General features: G+C 39.3%; 1 protein-coding gene across 3 annotated transcripts; it reads right to left on the reverse strand.

The window, feature by feature from the left end:
* Positions 1 to 469: 469 nt before the first annotated feature.
* LOC109029718 (uncharacterized) lies at positions 470 to 23,510 on the reverse strand. Of its 3 annotated transcripts, none has more exons than XM_019040306.2 (5): positions 23,272 to 23,510; positions 15,176 to 15,253; positions 9,454 to 9,633; positions 4,060 to 4,174; positions 470 to 1,850 (listed from the first exon to the last, which is right to left on the reverse strand). In XM_019040306.2, exons 2-5 carry the CDS (start codon positions 15,243 to 15,245, stop codon positions 1,688 to 1,690), a joined length of 528 nt encoding a protein of 175 aa, XP_018895851.1. In that variant the 5' UTR covers positions 15,246 to 15,253; positions 23,272 to 23,510; the 3' UTR covers positions 470 to 1,687. The 3 variants fall into 3 exon arrangements, with proteins under 3 accessions (XP_018895851.1, XP_072153503.1, XP_018895852.1); XM_072297402.1 differs by lacking the exon at positions 23,272 to 23,510 and adding an exon at positions 22,369 to 22,471; XM_019040307.2 differs by lacking the exon at positions 23,272 to 23,510 and adding an exon at positions 21,533 to 21,686.
* Between the last annotated feature and the right edge of the window lie 242 nt (positions 23,511 to 23,752).

Below are 23,752 nucleotides of genomic sequence, written 5' to 3' on the forward strand. Positions count from 1 at the left end.
TTGCTTTGGCAGCTTCAGATTAAATACTTCATAAAAAAATAGCTTACCTATCCTGAATAATTATCAAATTTTTGAAAATTAAAATCGATGAATCAGTTGAAAAAGATTTTTGGACCAGTGGTGGTGATTATCGAGCAAAGAAAGGAAGAAATACTCAGGAAGAAGATTGAGTCCAAAAACAACTTTTTGGACTCAATCTTAAATCGAGTTAATCCGAGTTAACCAAGCAAGATTGGTTAACTCAGAAGTTAACTCAACAACATTACCTTCTTCTATCTTTCTCGCCAGTGTAGGCATATTTCCAAAATTTACCAGTCAGATTTCAATCAAAGCAAGGGTGAAAATCTTGCAGTCCACGCAAGTAACACAGAAACAAGCACTTAGTTGCGATTTGATACATTAAAATTTCAATTTTTTTTACATTGCAATATTTTTATTGTTGTGGAAGTTTAATTTTTTTTTTACATCGCAATATTTTAAAATTGCAATATTTTTATTAATTTGAATTTATTCAGAACGCAATAGTTTTACATGATTTGATCAATAAATGACGATTATAAACGATAATACGTTCAATATTAATACCCCCGTGCTGAGATTCAGAAAATTTTATTATTCTCATCCATTTGTTCATATGGTGGGAGCTGTGTAAACATGTCAAGGAAAAGTTATTTGCAGCGGGGTGTATAAGTAATGTGTTATAAGGGCACAAGAGCAATGCGCCTTCATTCTCACGCATGTATGCAATACGGACAGCCAATAAGCTCGAAAAATTGCATCACTGTGCAGGAGTTGCCGTCGACTTTGGCCGTCCGTCAGGTCCGCTGACCGGAATGATATGAATGGTGAATGTGCCTCCTCTAGTTTCGTTTTGCATGTATTTTTTTTCGTGCAACCATAAAGCACCACCAAGTTAAATCAGATGACAAATCAAAGGAATTTACGGGCCTTCAAAAGACATGAAAAAAAGGCCATTTTGTCAGTAAATATTGCTGGAAATTTAATAACACACAGTTTACTACATGGATTTATACGCTTGGGGAACCGCGGAGAAAGTTACTTAAAACTAAAGTACACACGAGCTCGAAAGTCATGGGTGGAACTGGGGAGGGCCGCACAGTGGATAATGTGACAACGCCCAAGTACCATAGTGCAATGAAAATATTGAATTAAAATTGCGATTAATAAATGCCATTTTTTAATGACGAAATTGCAATATTCTTGCATAATATTTTGGTCAATAATTGCCGACTTTAAAACCATCAACGAGATGAGTTTCATGTGTCCGGAAGATCGACAGTTTACAATGCAACAGTTCAAAAATAAATACGCCTTCAATCAGTAGATAGGCAACACACACAAAAATCCAATGCGGTTGCAATAATTTTACCATGTAGCTGCAATTTATTGAAATCCCTGCTAGGTACTTGGTAATTCCTAATTGCAAAATGTAGATCCGTTGTAGGTCTTCACGCATGATGGTAAGTTTCTAAATAACGCAAAAGTTGAACGGGTTCGTGTAAGATACAGTAGCGGCTCCCATTTTCGTTGTTGGAGATCTCTATAGGCTTGACGGGGTCGCTACCGCTCCTATAGTAATGAAACTAAGATGGTCCCTTTCAAAGCTTGTTCCAGTTTCATTCGTCAGAGATGGCAGGTCCTTTGGCGGGTTGGACGAGGTGACCAACTATGAACAGCAGTTAACAAAAGATCGATGAGGCAATAGTGAAGTATAAAGAGTGGCAGTTGTTAATCCCATCAAAAGTAAATCGGTGGGAACATCAAAGTCAACCGGTCCAGAATTGCACGCGTCCGTGTCCATGCAGCTCTGCAGGCATCCCCGCACGTATCTAAAGAAAAATCAATTTTGTGTCAAGTAGTAAAGATATTTTGCGGGAAAAAGGAGTGGTTGTTGTATGATTATTTTATTTTATGAGAAGTAAAGGGGGTACAAAGAGCACGCAAGCTTGCTGCAAAAATTGATCTTGACTCGGCGAAAGACTGCATGCAATCTTGCAGCAAGCCTGCTGCAAACTCATTGTTCCACCATTCATGAAAGACTAGGGCATGTTTGCGGTGAGATTGCAATCCAAATTTCTTAAGTAGCATAGCAGAACGAAAATACTTGAAAGAATTTTGGAGTGCAATGAAATAAAATCGCATTTTTTTTTTATACCTACCATGAAATTGCAGAATTTTTCGTCATTCGGTAAAGAATTTCTCATTTTAAACGATTGATAAAGTAAGTTTCATTTGGACCGCGTTTAGCAGAAAGAAACCTAGTCACATCAGCTATTGCCACATTTAACTGGATTCTTTTAAAAATTTTATGGAATTTGCTTCGTGCTATACCTAACTACTAAAAATTCGCTGAAATTTGCACAAAAATCCGCACAAGGTGCACAACCGTTTTCATGTGAAAAATTAAGTTTCTTAGGTAAATTTGGCGGTAGCTGATGCGGCTTGGTTCCTTTCTGCTTTACGCGGTCCATTTGTGAAAAAGGTTGGAAAATTGCAATGCAAATTGAAGAATGCATCTTATATCAATTTTATTGCGATAAATTTTCATACGCGGATCCTTTCAATTAGTGACTGGAAAACACACACAACACATGAATAGAATAAACATTATTTTACCATGTAATAGCAATTTTTTGCAACCTGCGTTAACTTAGGCCTTAAACTTATTGTAACACAAATTTTGAGAGACTGGAGCAAGTCTTCGGCAAGATTGCAATCAAAGTTTGAAGAAAGAATAAATTTCTGGATCGGTTAATTTCATGTTTTGAATATTAAGGCGTTGACTATTCCGCTGGCAACAAGGGATCAATCCAAACACATGTCGATACTTAGGCGCCGTCGGGGAAAATGCGGACGTTACATAGAATTGCTTGTTTACAAAACCATTAGAAACAGATTAATCAAAGCCGTTGAAAGACGCGCAGACATTGATCTCGGACATTGGGCGTGTTTATGGGGTGAGGAAAAGAGGCAAAGCTATATGCTTCGACGCAACCAGCACACGGTGGCCGGAATTCGGATTGGATCACTCTAATATCAAAATTTGAAACAGAATAGGTGATTGGGTGATTATTTTGATAGGTGAAACCGAAAAATGTGTCCCACTTTTCTATCAGTCACCGTGAGCTCTCTCTGAAAAATTTTCATCACAAAATAGATCAGACTTTTCACTTTAGTTCTTTCAGCCGTGGCCGGATTTACCTACTTGCCGCCCATGGGCCGCCTGTATTTTGCCGCCCTCTTCTCATTCATTTTGAAACATCAATAAAAACCATCAAGTGAACGTGCCGGAGGGAGAGGGGTGCATAAGACGCGTTCACTGCTAGTGTTGGACACATTTTTGCGAAAAGCTCGCAAAATTTCACGGAACTTCGTCGCGAAAGTTAAGTTCCGTAACATATCGTCGTAATCTCTGTGTGGACAAGGTACTCCATTTATAAGAAATGAACCGAAAAATTATGAAAGAACAAACATAAATAGGATTTAATAATTTTAACTTCCGCCGCCGCCGTGCCGCGCTGACCACATTGTGTTTGGCGCAATGCGTGAAGTATTCATGTAGTCTCGTAGGCACTGTGCGTTTCACGCCGCGCGCGCCGCGCCGACCGCTGTTGACCGTACTGTGTTTGACGCAATGCGTGAAGTATTCATGCAGTCTCGTAGGCGCTAATATGTGTTACATGCCGACCGCCGCGTCGAGGGCTTCTCCTTTTCATCTCAAGTCCTCGTCATCATTTCTCTTTGCCCCGCGCCGCTCCAGGCCAAATTACGTGTTTGGTTTCTCTCTTAACTCAACTAATTAAAGGTGCGCAGTCTTTTGTATCACCGAAATACGACAAAATTAGAAATTAATGAACTCTCAGAAAATGAGAGATTTTGTCACATTTTCTTGTTTGTAATTTTTTTCTGAATCCGATTTTTTTGTACCTGCATTTAGAAAAATTGCAAAATTTGCCGTCCCCTAATTTTGCCGCCACGGGCCGCGGCCCATGTGGCCATCCCCTTAACCCAGCCCTGCTTTCAGCCAAGAATTTTTACCTGTCATCGAAGTAAAAACCTCCACAATGTGACATCCTAATGAGCTCCGTGTCTGTAGTTAAAGTGCCACTGTCCAGGGCGCAGTGTCTGACCGTGATGTGATCTCCGGTGTCATCTAGAATGAGAAATTCAAATATTACATCGATTTATCAATTTTAAATTGCTGCCAAGCGTCAATACTAAAAAGGCGCCAGTTGATGGGATTCGGCAGATTTTGAATTTTTAGCCAAGCAAGAGACGATAGCCCCTGTGCAAGAGCCTAAAGAATCATTTGAAGCCCAAAAATCGGCAAAGTTCAGAGAAATTGAAGCAGATTAGTGTTTGGAAAAAAACCTCGCATTCGATACAGAAATCGATAGCTGAATCGAATGCGAGATTTTATCCTAAACACTATTCTGCTTTCATTTCTCTGAATTTTGCAAATTTTTGGGTTTAGAATGATTCTTCATGCTCATGCGCAGGGGCTATCGTCCTTTTTTTGGCTACAATTTTTAAATCTGCCGAGATTTTTGACCTGATCGATGCGATACATCGCATGCCAGTTCGACCACGTCAATTGAGCTTGACGAATCACCTTAAGCTTCCGATCAAATCCGGTGGGTAGGGTAGGGTAGGATAGTATCAGGTAGGTGTTGCTAAGATTGACATTATGTTTCGGTCTCACTGCGAAAGAGCCTTATTCGTTGCCATTCGTTGCCTTTTTATTGGATTTTTTTTAAAAGTTGGTCTTATTTTCATGTGAAGGAAGTTCAACTTTAGGCCACTAGATTTTCGTTCAATGAGAGAAACGGCCGCAGACCCTCAAAGACATCCAAAACTAGGTTTTGAATTTCCACTTTTCAAGTACGTCAAAAGGGTAATTTTTAGCTCGGAGTCGTAGCATCTTCAAGTAAGTCTCCTCTTTTTCAGTCCCACCTCTTCATAGATTATTCGACTGAATACGTGACTTCTCCATGATCACGTAATGCACAGGCATCATTGAGAGTCTTGTCGCGGGCTTTTGGAAGTTGGATATGGAGATGGAGTACACGAATGGTTGAGACCGGTGAAAATCCATTTTAAATCCACTTTATTCAAAGTACCTACCCTATGTAAAATATGGTTGGATTCTGCAGAACCAGCCTAACTACATCACATGCTGCCTGATTTCCTGTCAATGTCTATACTTTTAGGAGGAATTCTAACTTGAGATTTTGTGAATAAGTACATTTTGGATAATTTGGAGGGAATTCACAGCAAGTCGTCATGTTGTTACATGTAAAAAAAAAAAAAAAAAAAAAAAAAAAAAAAAAAAAAACTGAAAAAGATAAAACTGCTATTGATTACCTGTTTGGCAAGTTGTACGTAAATAAAACTTGTAAAGGAGTCGTAAATACTCCGAGTTCAAGAATTTTCCGTCAACAACAAATTTGGTCACCAAATAGGTGAGAAGAGGTGATAAATAATTCTTACGTACTTTTTCTGCAATTACAAGTTTGCCAAGTTGTATTTAAAAAAAACTTATGAAGAGGTCGTCAATAGTCCGGGATCAAGAATTTTACGTACAAAATTTTGTCACCAAATAGGTAAGAAGAGGTGAGGCGTATAATTGTTACGTTTTTTTGTAAAAAATACTACATAGGCACATACATTTTGGTCTATTTTACCAATTAACTACTAATTAATTTTCTAGTAATTATTTTTTTAGGTCTTTATTACAGTGTTTTGTATCGTATATTTTACGTTATATGCTAGTAGAGGGACACTAAATTTCTCGCAACAAACGGCAAAAGTGCATGATACTCATCACTCCTCAACGAATGTCACTGTTTCATTATTAATGTAAAGTTGCGAGACAATGTGAGTGCTCCCTTATCTCTCTTCAAGAGGGTGTAATGCTCGCCCATGTCTTAAACTTGAAATAGCTTTTTCGTAACTCTAAACACCCAAACTGAGTGCTGTAAGTTTAAATGAAACCTCCGTTGAACAGCACCACGGCCGTGTTAAGAAAGAACGCCGTATGAGCCTCCAGTCGTTGCCTAATTTCTCCCGAACATACGAAATTTCAGCGAAACTTGTGAATATTTTTCTTCCCATTGTTTAAAGGATTTTAGTCGCAATTTAATCTAATGTATCTGAAAATTTCACGGAAGCCAAGGTAGCACAGTGCAACGAAAATATTGCAATTGACTTGCAATTAGATGTCAATAAAAATTTATTTTTTTTTACCATTAAATTGCAATATTTTTATATCATTTGGTCGATTTTAAACACTCAACGAAATGATAACCACGTATCAGAAAGATAGGCAATATATAGTGCAATGGAACATTGCAACTTATTTCAATTTTATTGCAATAAGTTTCAATAAATGGGGCCCCTTCGAACAGGTGCTAGGCAACTTACACAACACTCAGTGGAATTGCAATATTTTTTTTACTATATAATTCGTCGTCTCCCGGACGAAAGAACGTAACTCCATTCCAAGGTTGCTAAATTGACTCAAACAATTCAATATTTAACAAGAGTAGACCCGTGCAATTTTTGTCGAAGATTGGTCTGATTTTCGCATGAAACCAGAGGAAAAATCAGTGAATTTTTCAGTCAGAAATTCCCAAAATTCTCTTGGTAAAAATGCAATCTGCGCAAGGAAATTTGGCAACATTGAAATGCAGTTACGTTCCTTCGTGCGGGAAACGACGATTTGCTACTTATTGCAATCTGTGCAACTCGGGAAGACGTTCGTAAATTTTTTCAAAAATAAGTATTTTATCCCGAAAAATCTGGCAATCTACGAATGTTCTTACGGCGTTTTTCCTTAGCATGGCAGAGCACACCAAGTATGTGTGATGAAATGATCAGGCGCCGGGAGGACGCCTCTATGCTCCATTTTTCCCTTCATTATTTTTTCATTTCTTTCTCCCCCGAAAGATTTAATAAGAGAAGAGGGGGGGACACGGGGTGACTTAAATTGGAAACGGCATCTCAGCGTGTCTACATTTTGCCAAGTGCCATCTTCCTTGATGGATCTGTTGCCATCGGGCCTTAGTCTTCAACCTCAACTGATCCATCAGTAACTCTCGGGAGTTTTTTCGTGAACGCATCAGAGTGAGAAGCCAGAATTTAAAATATCTCTTCAGAGTAAAAGTAAATAAATGAGAATACGTGAGATTAATGCTAGTTTAATAATAAAAATGCCCACGATATTTTTACATATGTGGCTCCCCAAAGTACATGTAGAATCACTAGTTCAGGGATCAATAATTCTAGCGTCAATTTTACTAAAATTGGGATCATACGGATTAATTCGGACAACAACCATCAATTCAGAATTTAATAAAAACTTAGAATGAGTTATTATATCTTACAGCATGTGGACAGCGTTTACAATAAGAATAATTTGCTTTATTCAAACTGATTTAAAGACAATAATTGCTTATTCTTCAGTAGTTCATATAACATTAGTATTTGCATCAATTACTTTAAACAAAGTAAAGAGTATAATAGGAAGTATATACATTATAATTGGTCATGGAATATGCTCAGCAGGCCTATTCTACATAGCAAATATCATTTATAAAAACTATAAGTCTCGGAGAATCATTGTTAACAAGGGAATATTTTCAATAACTCCTACAGCAATAATGATGTGGTTTCGTGTACACAGTAGGTGAATTTTTCTGGCGCTACTGTATACAAACATGTAATTAAATGATAAAAATAATTTTCATACATCAACAAACTCGAAAAAAAAATGAAAGAACCAGAGGCGGATTCAGCAATTTGGCAACACCGGATTCCTCCATTTAAACCTATGCTAAATAATCGATTCTTGTCGGAGCACCTGGCCCCTCCAAGAATCGATACATTTCCATAGGTTTAAATGGAGGAAATCCGGTGTCGCCAAATTGCTGAATCCGCCAATGGAAAGAACAAAGGAGGGGTATCCTGCCGTGCCGAGGAAAAACGCCGTATGAATATTCGAGAGTTGCCAAATTTCCTCCCATATAATGTATAGTTTTGTGGAAAAATTCGAATTTTTCTCCTTGATATTTTCAGGAACTGTAGATGAAATTGCAATCAAATTTACATGAAAAATTGAAGGAAAAATACTAATAAGATTATTACGATTGAAGAAATTGGTTCAGTTGAGAAATAATTGAAAATTCGTGGTTTATGACTGTTTGAGGATCTGCTTTATTTAACTAACTGACAGAGAAACAGGAACGTTGGAGGGTCGAAAAAAGGCTGGAATTTGTTTTTAAACCGTAATGCAGAGGTGACGAGACTCGTAAAACAGCGTATTAAAATTTCACAGCCCTGACACTCCTCTTTGCTGGAAACTTTTTTTTTTTATTTATTTATCTGGCGGTTTTCTTATTAAACTTTAGGATCCCCTGACGTTTATTATTTTTTATGTGAACGATGAACCGTTTTAGGCCCGTTGCTTTTCTGAAAAAGCTTCAAAGCAAATCGTTCCGCTGACGTCCTCGGTGAAAGCTTTTAGCTTTGGCTTGAGCTCTTATCTGCGGTAAATTATCACTGTTAGCCTCATCATAAGTCATTTTCTCGAAGCGTAAGCGTTTATATCCTTCCGAAGAGGGCGTGCTTTTCGGGGGAACATTAGAGGGTGTCCGACGGTGCGACTGTCTCTGACTCGCGAATGGATATTCTACAGACTATGAATAATGTCCGTGAGCTCCAACATCGAGTAACCCTCGCGTACAACTTTTGAAAAATAGAGTTAAAATAAAATGACCGAAGCCGTAGCAATTACACGTAAGGGCTTTTCAGTCTTCAGAACTTCTGCTACCCTGAAAAAAACCTCCGTGTATTTACTAAGAAAATGGTAAAATTACCAAGAATTCATGGTTCTATTTGATCCCAGTTTTTTCTTGGTAAAATTACCATTTATAGAATTGGTAATTTTACTGAGAAATCTCGGTAAAATTATTGAACTTTCTCGGTAATTTTACTTGACCTTGGTAAAAACGCCAATATCTTTTATCGACTGTGGTAGAATTACCGAGATAAAATGGCAAAGTTATCGGGAATTGATTACCAATAAAAGTGGTATTCTTACCTGAAAAAAACAGTAAAAATACCGGCTTTTAGGTAAGCTTACCAGTCTGTCTTGGTAAAATTACCAATAATTGGTAAAAAAAGTGAGATGGTAAAATTAAAATGTTTTTAAAATGATAAAAAAATACTTTAACACAAATTAAAAGCGCATTTATGTCAATGTGTCTCATCTTCTTAGACATTTCAGACTCGTTTTTTAAATATTTTAGATTTTTCTCGGTTTCTAAGAAACATCTGCGCGAAACATTTTATCCCTCTCGGAAATATTTTAAAGAAATATTTTGAGGATTGCGTGAATTTTAACCAAGGAACCAAACGAACCACAAAACGTACCGTAGTATCCGGTCATCTTAATACAAGCCGTGGCCGGGAATACGCCATTGCGCCCTTTCCTTCCGCCCATGCAGGGCGACTCCAAGATGTCAAGAGTGTAGTTGTTGTGAAACGGATCGTCGCAAGCCGGGTTGTCCCAGTTAACGGAGACGCACTTGAAACAATCTATGTTTGCCGCCCCTGCAACATGAAATGTTCCGCAGATTCTTGGCGATCTTATAAAATAAACATGCGACAGATAACCATTCGAGCTCCGCGGTATGTTTGTTGCCTATGTGATGAAATTGAAGGGGAATCTTAAGTGAACGATAACTGGCGCACAGGTTTATGGGCTCTCTATTGAATCTATATCAATCTTATAAAGCTACTTAAATAAGAGGTTTCATTTGCTTTATTTATGCTCACGGGAAGATTTTGTCGCCAATGCACTGAAATTAAAGGCGACCTTTCAACGGAAAATATTTACCCACACGGAGAAAAAAACTTCGTGCGTGGGACCCGAAGTTTAGGTCATATGGATCTCTGAAGTTTTCGGATTGAGCATCTGAACACTTTAGGGCCAGCTGCTGAGGTTTGGATCTCACATCTGGAACTTCAGTTCTTACATCTGAAGTACTTCGGTTTCCACATCCGAACAAATTCGGTTCTCACATCCGAAAAACTTCGGTTCTCACATCTGAAGTACTTCAGATGTAAGAACTGGAGTTTCAGATGTGTGTTTCGAACCTCGACTGCTAGACCTAAAGTGTTCAGATGCTCAATCCGAAAACTTCAGAGATCCATATGACCTAAACTTCGGGTCCCATGCACGAGGTTTTTTCCTCCGTGCACAGGCATCTTCGTTGGTCAGACAAAGCATACAGTGGGATGTCTGTATGTTTTTTTAAAAAAAAGCTTACTTTTCATGCTTTCCACTGCATTTTTAGAGCCCCTCCCTCTCTTTCAGAGAAAACCCCCAAAAAATTATTTCTGTCGGAAAATAAATTTTATTCTTAAAGTGAGATACTAACGTAAGAAAAAAGAAGTCGTTCAAGTAAGGCATAAAATACTTGAGAGGGAGGGGGGCGGAGTTTGAGCCACTGGATTTTGCGAAAGGAAGGGGGCATGTGGCAGAACAAGTCGACGGTGTAAATCGGCAATCACATAGGTAACTCGGTTTGTGACGTCGCAGACTTCCTATCATACTTTATTTTTTTGAACGGAAAACTACTCAACGACAATTCTTTAAAACTGTCGTAATTTTTCTTCTCTGTAAGAAGAAAATTCTGCAGAAACTTCAAGGAATGATGTCCATTTGTTCTCCTTCAAAAAAATATTATAGAGGCGGAGATTTTCAGACACCGCAAACGAGTTATGTGATTGCCGACTTGCATCGTCGAAGTCTTACCTTCTCACTCAAAGAAAAAATTCTATTTCCCGACAAAAATAATTTTTCCGAGACGAAGAAGGCAATTTTCTTTCGAGGTTGGAATTGCGTGCTCTGTCCGACAACACGCGTCGGATTTAAATAATAAAAGCGAGCTGGATACGGCCACGGTTCTGACACGGTGGGGAACCTGAGGGAAGAGAGCTTTGTGGCGACTAAGTCTCTTGCCTGGGAATCTTGTTAAGTTGGGCTCCGGCTCGGACTGAATGACTGTCTGCTGTATCCTCTTGCGAGTTGAGAATCATCCGGATTCACAGGCTTGTCACATGGGGTGGAACCGGGAGGGGGCGCGAAGGGATGATGGGGGTGAGTGTGGCAGCGGCGCCCTCGACCGCGCCGCGAGGACGTGATGCCGAAGCCAGGGTCGGAGCTCGGCTCAGGATAAGATGCCTCGTGAGAGTAGAGTCGAGAGGCCGCCTCAACCTTTCGTGCTTCTCAACCTTTGAGCCCGGGGTTGTCAGCCTATGCAGGAGATTGACACCCGGATATCTTCTTTTATCCTCGCGCCGGTGAGAAATCCAGCTGCCGGGAAACTGCCTCGTCCGAGATTCATCCTCAGCGTCCTGATTATTGAAATATATAGACTGAGCGATAAACAAAGAAGATATAGGGAGTCTGGAACGATTCTAGAGGCCTCCTCAACCTTTCGTGAATCTCAACCTTTGAGCCCGGGGTTGTCAGCCTATGCAGGAGATTGACACCCGGATATCTTCTTTTATCCTCGCGCCGGTGAGAAATCCAGCTGCCGGGAAACCGCCTCGTCCGAGATTCATCAGCTCAAAGGTTGAGAAGCACGAAAGGTTGAGGCGGCCTCTTGACTATGTCTTCTTTGTCTATCGCTATGTCTATAAATTTCAATAATCAGCACGCTGAGGATGAATCTCGGACGAGGCGGGTTCCCGGCAGCTCAATTTCTTACCGGCTCGAAGATAAAAGAAGATATCCGGGTGTCAATCTGATTATTGAAATTTATAGACATAGCGATAGACAAAGAAGACATAGTCAAGAGGCCGCCTCGACCTTTCGTGCTTCTTAACCTTTCGTGCTTCTCAACCTTTGAGCCCGGGGTTGTCAGCCTATGCAGGCGATTGACACCCGGATATCTTCTTTTATCTTCGCGCCGCTGAGAAATCGAGCTGCCGGGAAACCGCCTCATCCGAGATTCATCCTCAGCGTCCTGATTATTGAAATTTATAGACAGAGGGATAGACAAGGAGACATAGGAAGTATGGCGACTATTGCGATCCTAGAGGCCTCCTCAACCTTTCGTGCTTCTCAACCTTTGAGCCCGAGGTCGTCCTCGTCAGCGTATGCAAGAGATTGACACCCGGCTATCTTCTTTTACCTCCACACCGATGAGAAATGGAGCAGCCGGGAACCGCCTCGTCCGAGATTCATCCTCAGTGTGCTGATTATTGAAATGTATAGACAGAGCGGTAGACAAAGAGGGCATCGGGAGTATGGAGCGATCCTATTGGTTGAAATGGGTGGCTCTCATAGACTAGGGAGGAAATGATAGCTTTACCGCAGGGTCTCTCGCGGGTTGCCGTCAGTTAGTCTATTACCTACCTCCTGTGTTCATTAACCGCTTCTACCGATAGGATCCTTCCGTACCCCTTGTCTTCTATGTCCAAAGCTTTGTCTATCAATTTCAATAATCGGCCCGCAGGTCCCGGTGCCTGTACCTTGTATTCAGCTGGTACCTTCGGTTGATTATTGATTTCGGTAGACGAAGCCGTAGATACAAAAGATGACGGAAAACGCGGAAAAAAGAGGTACGCTGGTACGGGTTAGGACCCAACTAGGATGGGGAATTAAACATTGTGCTGGTGCCCCAATAAATTAGGCGACATTTAGAATGGCGTAGTACCACTATTTTAGGGAATTTATCCATACCTTTTTCCCGGGAAATGGAGTGATCCTGTTGGTTGAAGCGGGTGGTTTTTTAAAACTAAGGGAGATAATGATGGACTAACGGGGGCGATGGACTAACGGGAGCAATTGACTAATAATGATGGGTCTCTCGTGGGTTGCCGATAGATAGTCTATTACTTACCTCCTTTGTCCATTGCAACCGCCCGCTTCCACCAGTGGGATCACTTCATTTTCCCTTTGTCTTCTTTGTCTATCACTTTGTCTATCAATTTCAATAGCTCATAGTAATTTGATGGCTCTTGCTATTAGATTAGCAGAACCTATCAACACCTTCACCGCCAAGCCAGACATAGAGTATCGAGATTTTGAGAATATGGACGGATTCTTTCCAGGAAGCCTCACGGGCTTAAAAAGGCCGTCAACCTTTTCAGACGAAACACGGTGTTGTTACCAGCACCTTCACTTTTTTCCTGGCGGCCAGGAGTTTTAGGGTGGGTTGTTCATTGACGCTTCTACATGACCGCGAGAGAAACGGTCCGGTTGGCCTCCGTCGCCGGGGGATCTCCCAAGGAGAACCATCAGTCCTTGTGGCTGGAGAGTGGGGAGAGGGGCTGCAGAGATCACTCGTCGGGGCAGACCCTATTTGTGCGCTGCTACAGGCTGATTGTTGAAATTCATAGACAAAGTCATAGACAAAAGAAGACATAGGGAGTATGAAGCAATCCTATTGGTTGAAATTTGCGGCTCCTGTAGACTAAAGGAGAAAATTATGGACTAACTAAAGGGTTTCTCGTGGGTTGCCATTAGTCAGTCTATTACCTACCTCCTTAGCCCATTTCAACCATCCGCTTCCACCAGTAGGAGCCCTCCATATCCTTTTTGTCTGCTTTATCTTCAGCTTTGTCTATTGATTTCAACAATCGACCCGCTGAACAACGAGCATGTCTATTATCCCGTGTACGTTGGTTGTATGGGTGGCTCCAATCTCCGCCCTGGCTAGCCACTAGGAGCTGGCAGGGGCTGATCTAATCCACCATCCTAAAATAACATTTGCTTCTAGTGGGATACGAAATTTACCGTTTACCATTGAAGAATAGTATCAGCCAATCTGTAGTAATTATATCTTAAGCGGAAACGGTGATTTGAAAGTTCGATTCCTACCCAACGTTTTCATGGATGTTTCTCTGGTCCGATGAGAATGATTTGGCGAAAACACGTTGACGTTGAAAGTGTGAAGACGGGAAATTTTGACTTGTTCGAAACTCATGTGAATCGTGGGTGACGCCATGCACCGCATCAGTGCACTCGTTATAGCACTCAACATTATTAAATTATCTAGGTCTGTTTCTCCGTGCGCGATAGGCAATACACACAGCTTTGGAGTCGGTCAAAAGCGGCAACAGTAGTGCAGTGACAGACCCCTCTCAACGTGAACAACGAAGCAATTGACTTGCGAGGATGTTACCCCTGCTCTCAGCCACAGCTCAGGACACGCAACAATTATTCTGCCCTGCTAAGGAAAAACGCCGCATGAATTTCGAAAGTTGCCTAATTTCTGCGGATAAAACACGCATTTAAGAGGAAAGGTATGCATTTTTTCCTATGAAATTTCTAGATACTTTAGGGTAAAATGGGAACAAAATTGCCTGAAAAATATAAAGGAAAATATCCACAATTTTTTCAGTAAATTCGGTTTTTATTGAAGGAAATATGGCAACGTCTGAAGGCTCATACGGCGTATTTCCTTGGCACAACAGTATTACGGTATTAAACAGAGCATGGAAAAAGTCCTCGGGCCGTCTCTAGGGCGCTCATGCGCCTTTCTCTTCGTCTCGTCAAAATATTCAGTTAAAGAACTAACCATGGACACGCTTTTTAGAAGCGAGGAACTTTGCTGTGCCACGAACAGAACCAGAACTAAATAACGACCCTGTAAAATTTTGATAATTATTTCTGCACCAGAATTTCCCCCTTTTAAAATTGTTATGATTGAAAGATAGCATCAGCAGTGGTGGACGGAAGATCAGAAATTATTTTCACCAACGCGGAAAGTGCCTTAAACTGCTACTATTAAGATCAGCAACTAATTTCCCAGTTTATTGTAAAATAGGATAAACACTGATTTCGATTCGATAATGAGATAAATTACAATAACTAAATGCGGAAAATAAATATCTTAATTACAACGTTTAAAACTCTCCTTTTATTTTTGATATTTCTCTAGAAAAACTAATCAAATTCTTCCTTGCAATTTTGTGGGTGTGTGTTTTTTAGAATGAGTTAGAAAAATTCACAACAAATGGCGTAATCTGGTGTTCAGTTTTTCTTTACATAAGTACAGCTTGAGCGGATCAATCTGAGGTACATCTTTTCCGAACTAAGCCATTAATAATATATAAATAAAGTATTTTTCGTGCATACCCGTATGGATAGCTGATAAAAACGCCACAAATGCAGTTAAGAGCTCCACCGTTTCACTCAAAAGTAACATCGCATCATCTGCAATCAAGAAAAAATAATGTGAGTGCATTTAAAGGCATGTCTAGGTTTTGAAAAATAATGTGCTTGACATGCGCAGGCGCTCTAACCACAATATCGGCGGATTGAGGCCTCTGTCTCATGGCGCCTTCAAAATAGCTCGATGCCCCGCAATACATACGTGTTCGAATAGTTGCTCGTTCCACGTTCAGAGTTTGCAAGTTCCCTGCTAACAGAACATTCTAAGAAAAGAAGAACAAAAACTACATTTCTTCGACAACGCATGCATACGTAGACTTTTTTAATTAAAATGTTCATGTAAAGCGAAATTTGACCTTCATTACATACACGGGAAATGTGTAATTTAAATAAATAGGATTTTTGAAATAAATATACTTTGAATCTCTTTTTGTATTAAAGGCTTACCCTGAATGCAACTTTGTTAGAAAAAGCATTATATCTTGCAACATAAAATGTGACTGGTGTTAAAATATGGCTAATTCCTTAATTGCCACCGGAAATTAGGTGAAAATGTCTTCCTCTCAATTAGCGTTTTAAAAAAAGAGGTAAAACGTATTGATAGGTGAAAACTCTCTAAAATTCATTGCTCACAATAAAGTGAGCTTTTGAGAAATAATATCATAACTCTCCGAAACTTGATAAAGTGTCAGAGGTCGTTGCAAGTCGGCGAGTGATGGGGAGAGAAAACATAATTACGTAGTGAGAAAAACGGCGGATATTGACAAACGCTGGCAGAATTTTTAATGTGACTCCAACATCCAACGATAAATTTAAGCCATACTGTATATTGCATGTATCGCAGAACAGGTAGCTTGAAGGCTTCCTTCCTTTCCGGTATTTTCAGCTCAGTCGATCGAAGAAAATCGAGATGTCTGGTCCGGAGATCGCAAAATTTATTTTCGCGGCTGGTTTACGACATTCCTGGATTATTAAAAACGCACGCTCCTATTGAGTCGCTTCCATTCATCTTCCGTGATTTCCACGGGAGATCTAAATATTTTAGTATGGAAGACGGGTGCATGCTTTATATCCGCCTCCTTCGCTCAAGGTTCACTGGTCTTGGGACGTGGAACACAAAATGCTTGGTTTAAGTGAGTTTGACATACTTTCAGTCAAAATTTCTGCACATCTTATAACTTTTTTAATCACATAAAATGAAAAATTATGTTACATCATGCTAAATGATTATAATAGTTTTTTAGTCTTTCGATGGGGAAATTTTTACAATGAACGATCCGATCCGATGCGTAAGTTCCCCGCTGTTCTAATCGTATTTGCAACATAGCATTTTTCAAAGCAAAAGCAAAGGCTCAAAATTTGGGCTAAACAACTTTCAAATACTTGTATTTTAGAATCAAATATGGCTGTGGCTCCTTACTGTAAATCCTGAGATTCCGACTTCACATTTTTTATAAACACAACGCTTTGAAGCAGGAAAAAATACATTGTCATTTTTACTGATTTTTTTCTCATAGCCACTGAGGATAACGAACCATAAATGTTATATTTGAAGTTATAAGAAAAATGTTGAGTCATGGAGACATGTTACATTGGAAAACATGTTAACTCACTGCACATTGTATGATCGGTGCGGAAATTTAATTCATGCCGTCTTTCCATTAAAAACACTTTTTTCTGTCCATTTCACCATGCACTGGCAGCAGATATTACAATTCTGTTGTCGAAGTTCAATTGGTAAATTGACAGGAAGTATAGTACGTGGGGATAGTATCTAGGGGACGAAAACTTGTCGGAAAAACGAAAAAAATTCACCTAAGATTGCGGGAGCCCAAGTGACAATTTTACTATTTTCGGACGAAGTAATTTCGCAGGAGGAATCTAATTGTTTCGAGGACTCAGAATTGACAATTAATAAACATGTTATAGATACATTCAACGATGATCTAGAAAACTCTAAAAAATAAAAAAAAATTGGGGGAAAAATGAACGGAATGATTACAAATGATTAACAGAGATAGAGATCAGAAAAAGAGCGCGCATTGAGAAACTACGTTTTCACCTTTGGTACGCCGCAAAGGCGCGTTGCTTCATATTTTGCGTGCCTGTCTTGAGAAATACAACACGCAACATCATTACTTTTTTTTATCGCCCCCACACGAGAAAGGTAGCGCAAGATTTTTATTAAGTTCACGAAGCTATTAAATTATTTCCAGGTTTCGGGGCCAGGTTTGTCGCCTCTCTTTAGATTTCGTTGTAAGCACATCCAGCGAGCAAATTACGTTGAAGGCAAATCCATTAACCGCGAACAGTGCACCTGAAGTGACTCACTTTGAAGTTTGAATGTACATAAGAAATTCACGTTGGAGTAGTAGGATACCTCCCCCCCCCCCCCCCCGAAAGGTCTTCGGCAAATTGCAAAGTAGATCAGCAGAGCTCCTCAAAAAATAATTGCATTTTAATGGTTTTTTAGGGGTAAAATAGCAAAATTAACCCTGGGGTGACAGCTAAGGTGCCAAAATACTTACGATGCACAATTTACAATAAAAAAAAAATAAACACCACACTGCTTAAATCATGTCCAGTAAGAAAATAAATAATGAAAAATACAAATACAATGTAGAAAAAATGATGACAAAGTTCTAATTAAGAATGTTCCATTCTTCACAGTCAACTCCTTTTCTTATTTCCCCTTCTTTTACGAAAAAACTAATAAATAAGTAAAGAGCCATGCTAATGTAATCAGAGTAAGAATCTTGAGACGTCATTAAAACATACTAATGGATATTATGAATTGGTATCCGATTGAATATGATGGGAAATTCGCATTGTCACAGAGCGAGAAATACCTAAAAGTTATCTTCCGCATCTGCGATAGTAGGACATGCATGTAAAATGCAGCAATTTGTATTTGCTTATAGCCTCGTTGTAACACGCCATTCTAGCTTATTCAAAAATAATTGTGTCTCTGGTATGGGGTGCACAGAGGTAAAATTATTGATCAACAAAGCACTGCGAACACTGTCCACGTTGTCAGGTAGATTTTTTATCACGTGATAAATCCGCAGAACCTGCGACGTATTGCACTTATTTATTTCTGGCAGGATTGGCAATCGTACTTTCGTGCATAATGCATTTCAACAGATATGGTCAACAGGCGACCCGCATCACGCGAAACCTGATCGAGCTTTGTCACTCACTTGAAAAGACGAATGGCTTTCTTCCGAGCTCCACTGGGAATTTCATTGTAGAAATGAGATAAAAACTCCAACCTGACCTTGTTAGTAAATATATTCATAAATGAAAATTCAGATCTCTCCTAGCTGTCCGTTCCTCGTACCAAACCAAAAAACAGGTTTATTTTAAAAACTTTTTATTTTAATTTTCAAGAAATACATTTTTAGCAAATATAAATGATTTCAAGCAATTTTAGAAAACAACTCGGGAATTCTTAGTTCTCATTTTATTGCTGTCCTTTTGACAGCAAGAATATTCTTATGTTGACAAAGTTTCTTAGTTCTTATTTATGACAGAACATTAATGTAGATTGTTTCGGATACAAGGAATTTATTCTCAAGGCCAGTGGTGCACCCTTCTTTGGTAATATGAATGAATTGTACGCGTCAAATTGCAAAAAAAGTCATTTGCGGATTAGTTTCACAAGTCTACGATGCAGAGCTCGGAAGAAAAAAAAGAGGTAAAACAACCGCGAATAATTGGTTTACGACCTCGCCAATTTTCTTTGTGACGATCTCTCAAGTCTCTCATGTAGGAAGATTAACCAGAATATTTATCGCTCGGAATTTTTTCTTTCTTTTTTTTTTATCTTCATTTATTGCAAGGCCAATATTTGCATTTTTTAAAAATTTATTAGGATTTTCTTCTTAATTTTATTGTTTGAGAAATCGAACAATTTTCTGAGGATTGGATCGTTTTCAAAACTGAAACTGCCGCCGCACACAAACTTCCAACCGGGTGAAATGTCTTGTAAAAGTGTACGGTGGCATTTTTACGTGATAAAGAACAAAAATGGCTCCCTAATTCGAGCAGTTTTCCAAGATTTTTCTTTTTGAAACTTTCGAGTATTTCAACAGTCAATGCCACTGGGGTTGTTTCATTTTCTCCTCAGTATTCTGGAGTGCATTTCATTTTGCGATGAGGAATAACTATTATCGGATGGATGTAGGAATAACGTATGTGTTATCACTCTCCTCATGCAAATGGGTGCTTTTATGGATAAGTTAAAAATATCAATTCTACATGGCAAAATGAAGTCCACTCATTGGTCATGGAGCAAGGAATCTCTGAAAATTCTCAGCCGAGACACGAAAACTAAAATATTTCGCGAGAGGCACTCAAGAACACCGGAAGCTTATGTCCTTTGAATCGAGTCGCTATATTAGCGGCAAATCATGGAGTTTTCCTATAACTATAAGCACGGAATACCCAAATAATACGACGCACTTGGCAAGGCTGCTGACGTGGATAGCTCCAAGGTGGCGGGAAGGTATCACGCACGCTTAAAAATTTAGTGCCTAAAATTGCGATGGCAGGTGATTTCGCGTGTCCCTCCACATTGCTAAGCCCGCAGGAGGCAGCGCGGGAGATTCAACCATCTCTTGAGAATTAAATGATGCAGAAATTGCAGCTTGCAAATATCGTGGCTCCTGCGTTTTCATGCAATTTTTACGGGTTCGGAAGCATTCAGCTCGGATCCGACTCAGCTACACCAAATATGAATGTCACTTCTTGGCTGAGGGTGGGTCCAGTTAGAGTCCCTTTATACTGAGAGTAAAGACAATACGAATCCATTCCTGATTGTTTCCCTTATTTTATGCCTCCCTAGTGTCACAAACGGGAATAAAGATTACATTTGGGGTAGTCACCAATTGCAAATATTAAAAACTGGAATGGACCGAGGAATTAGGGGTACAGTAAGGAACAAACGGAATGAGAGAGGGAACACCGTTATAACATCGTTTGTAAGGATTTTTTGAAAATTTCAAGGAATTTGCTACGTACTATGCAGAAAATTCACTGAAATTTGCAAACAAATTCGCACGCCTGTTTTTATGTAAATTTAGAAAATTTTATGTAAATTTATTCAATTGCCCGAGTAAATTTAGCAATTGCTGATGTATAGCTTAAGGCCTTTCTGCTTAGTCCAGTCCAATAATATTTCCTCATTTACGGTAGAATACCGTAGATTTTTCACTTAGGTAGAACACGTTGAAGACATTTTCACCTGTCGCCCCTTTGACGTAAGGGCGTATCGCAACATCCACACGAGCCCTGTTTGACATATGAATCCATGCTCCCCGGGTCTCATGCGGGAACCCAGATACGCCCTTTGATCAGAGAAGCGACGATATTGAAAGCCTCTAAACTCGACGCCCAAAAGAGAAAATAACAGTTTTCTCTCGTGGATTGACATGGTCAATTTTTAATTCGTTTACACTGCCCCACGTTAAATTTTGAAGAGGAATCGTGTTCTGTGGCGTTTAATTTTTAACTATGGGCGCATAGCTGTTGGTCTCATTGGAAATGCCTGAATTAAAAGGATCTATCTCCATTGTGACCTGAGCCCTGAAACCCTAAAGAGCACATGCATGACAAGGCTAATGCACGGCATTCCGCCTTGCTGAAGAAGAACGTCGCATGAACATTCGAGAGTTGCCAAATTTCCCTTGATAGAACACGTATTTACGAGGACATTCATGCATATTTTTCCTTAAAATTTTCATTTGTTTTAGATTGCATTGCGTACAAAATCGTCTGAAAATTTTAGAAAAAAATATTCACAATTTTCCCAGTAAAGTCGGTTTTTATCGAAGGAAACTTGGCAACGTCTGACGGCTCGTACCGCGTCGCGGCGCTCGCTCGTCTGGCGTCTTCCTTAATATAAGATATTTTATTTTATTAATTTTATTACGTCCAATTATTATGGTAGCCGAAAGAGAGTCAACGCTGCTGGAAAGTTCAATTTTACATAATTTTTTTTTCCAAAAAAGTTTCATGATTGCCTGGTGACTTCGAGTCCTGAACGCTTCACAGTTCTTTACTTCGTTTTCTAAGTAGATTTCTCTACGTCAATTCTTGATAGCTCCAGTGATTTTACTTCTCTGTGTGAAAATTCAGGCCATGGATTTGTCTCAGCTCTCTTTGAAAAAATAAAATAAGAGCGTAAATTCTGAAACACAGCAATCGATATGGGCGTTTTTATTTACAGTTGATATGGTAAAGCCGGCCCTGCTGCTGATGCGCGTTGTCTAAAAAGTCAATGGAACCGAAGATCAAAATGGTTATTTATTCATCACTTACCTCTTGTCCAACGGGAATAGCTTTCACGAAGCTTCAACTTCTAGGAAAACCGCGAAATACATTTTTGCACTCTGTTCCTGCCTTGAGGGTACTGATATTTACTCGAAAATGGGCATTTTATGTTCACAGCTTAAAAATATTGATGGGTTTTGGTTTAAAGAACGTCAATGTCTTGTGGAATGAGATACAGATTGTTTACAGTAATCGGAACTTCACTGATTTAACTTTTAAATTACAGGAATCAGTACATATCCTGTGTGCGACTTTCCGTTTCTGTGATGTAATTTTCATATACTTGCAATTAATTTTTTTTTTTCCTAAAAAAAATCCTCAGAAAATACATCGTTTTTGCTCTAAATACTGAGTGGGATTAACGCGTGAAATAATCATGACCTATACGATTTATTATACGAAGTCGTTGTTAGTTTTTTCCATTATTAATTATCGAGTATCTGATGATATCATAGCCGCAACGCACCTTTACCCACAAGAAACTCAGTGGCGTGGCGTGACCAAAAATAAAGGAAATACTGTCGTCTAAATCAGAGTTTCTGTAACTGTTCGTGCGTAAAGGATGTCTATGTAGTATTAACGAAGGATTGAAGGCCTCTGTCATTTTGGATTTTCACACGACAACCCGCTGCTGCCGTGACAAAGGTTAGCGTGATAGTAGCAAAGTGGTGTGGGGTGGATGCCTGGAGAACCTAAACGCCCTCAATTCGGTGCGTATGCAACATGGACGTCCATGGAGCTCAAATAGTTGCATCCAGGCGTTTAATTGACTCAACTCTTTCTTCAGTGTATCTTTTAAATTTTAGCACCAGGATAATAATTACCTTTATATTATATTCATTGAAAGAAGATAGATGGAGCAGTGCTTCCCTTGCTAACATGGTCGCCATGCCACTAAACAAATTAAAGGGTGCCCGTCAATCCGTCCTGAAGAAGTTTAATTGATGGAGAAGGTAAAAAGTAAGTTGAAACATGAAAATGAGCCTTGATAACGGGCAGCGTTCAACAGGGATGCATCAAGTCACATTTTGAAGGAAAAAATAAGTTGGGAGTAGTTTTGAATGCAACTAATTGTGAATTATCTTTGGTCGAACATTTTAAGTCGAGAAAAACTATTTCGAACGTTAAAATCCCTAAAATCATTGACTCATAAATTTAGACTTTAAAGAAACGTGAACAATTATTCAAATGTACGAGTTGGGAAACCCTTTTTGTTCTTTTGTACGCAATTTTTTTATGAAATTTCTGAAAAAAGTTCATTAAAAATAATTGCCATCAACATTTTGTTGAATTCTAAAATGCACTCATATTGACATTAAACACAAGATGAACCGGAAAACATGCCAGAGATAAATCAACATTTTATGTAGAGTTTATGGAGAATTCTTGTAAAAATTGACTTAAATAAATTGATAAAAGAAAGTTATAAAGGCGGGGAGGCATTTTAACGTAAACAAAATTAAAAAGGTTTCCTAACTCGGATATTTTGACAATTTTTTTTGTAAAGAGTTTTTTTTTTTTTTTTTTGACAGTCAATGCTAAGTACTATGAATGAATTATTAAACTTTTTCTTCAATATTGATTCTTATGGAGAATAAAACTTCAAACCTCTTTTTCTCTGTCCAAACTTGTTGCGACTCGGTGCATCTTCGTTAAACTCGGCCCAAACATCGTAAACACAGATGGCGCGAAAAGGAAAATGAAACGGGAGCGGATTTGTCACTTACATCAAAACGGAAAAATGAGAAATCCTGGTGAAATGAGGGTTGTGTGAATGAAAGTGCGGCTTCGGAGCTAAAGGAACGGACTGAAAGTTGGATTACGATGATGAAGCGTGGAGATTCTAAGGCGGGTGAGGAGTTACCGCCGCGCGCCCAGTGAAAGGATACCGCGACTAAAGCAAAAATAGACCAAGTCGCGGAAAACTTTTAGCTCGCGGCTGCGGATGGCACGCACGCGCCGCCACCACACCGCCGCTCTATGGAAAAACGCCGTATGGTCATTTAGCTGTTGTCACATGTCCCCCAACAAAATATTTTTTTGAGAAAAATTGTGTGTATTATTCCTTGAAATTCTCAGATATTTGAGGCCTCTAGTTCCAAACCCAGCAATCTCCATTGCCCTGTCTAAAAATTTTGCAATCATATTAATTTTTTGTGAGGAACATTAAAACGTCCAGCTGTTATGAAAATTTTCCACATTTTCTCG

This window comes from Bemisia tabaci, chromosome 2, assembly GCF_918797505.1.
Source record: "Bemisia tabaci chromosome 2, PGI_BMITA_v3".
Classification (NCBI taxonomy): domain Eukaryota; kingdom Metazoa; phylum Arthropoda; class Insecta; order Hemiptera; family Aleyrodidae; genus Bemisia; species Bemisia tabaci.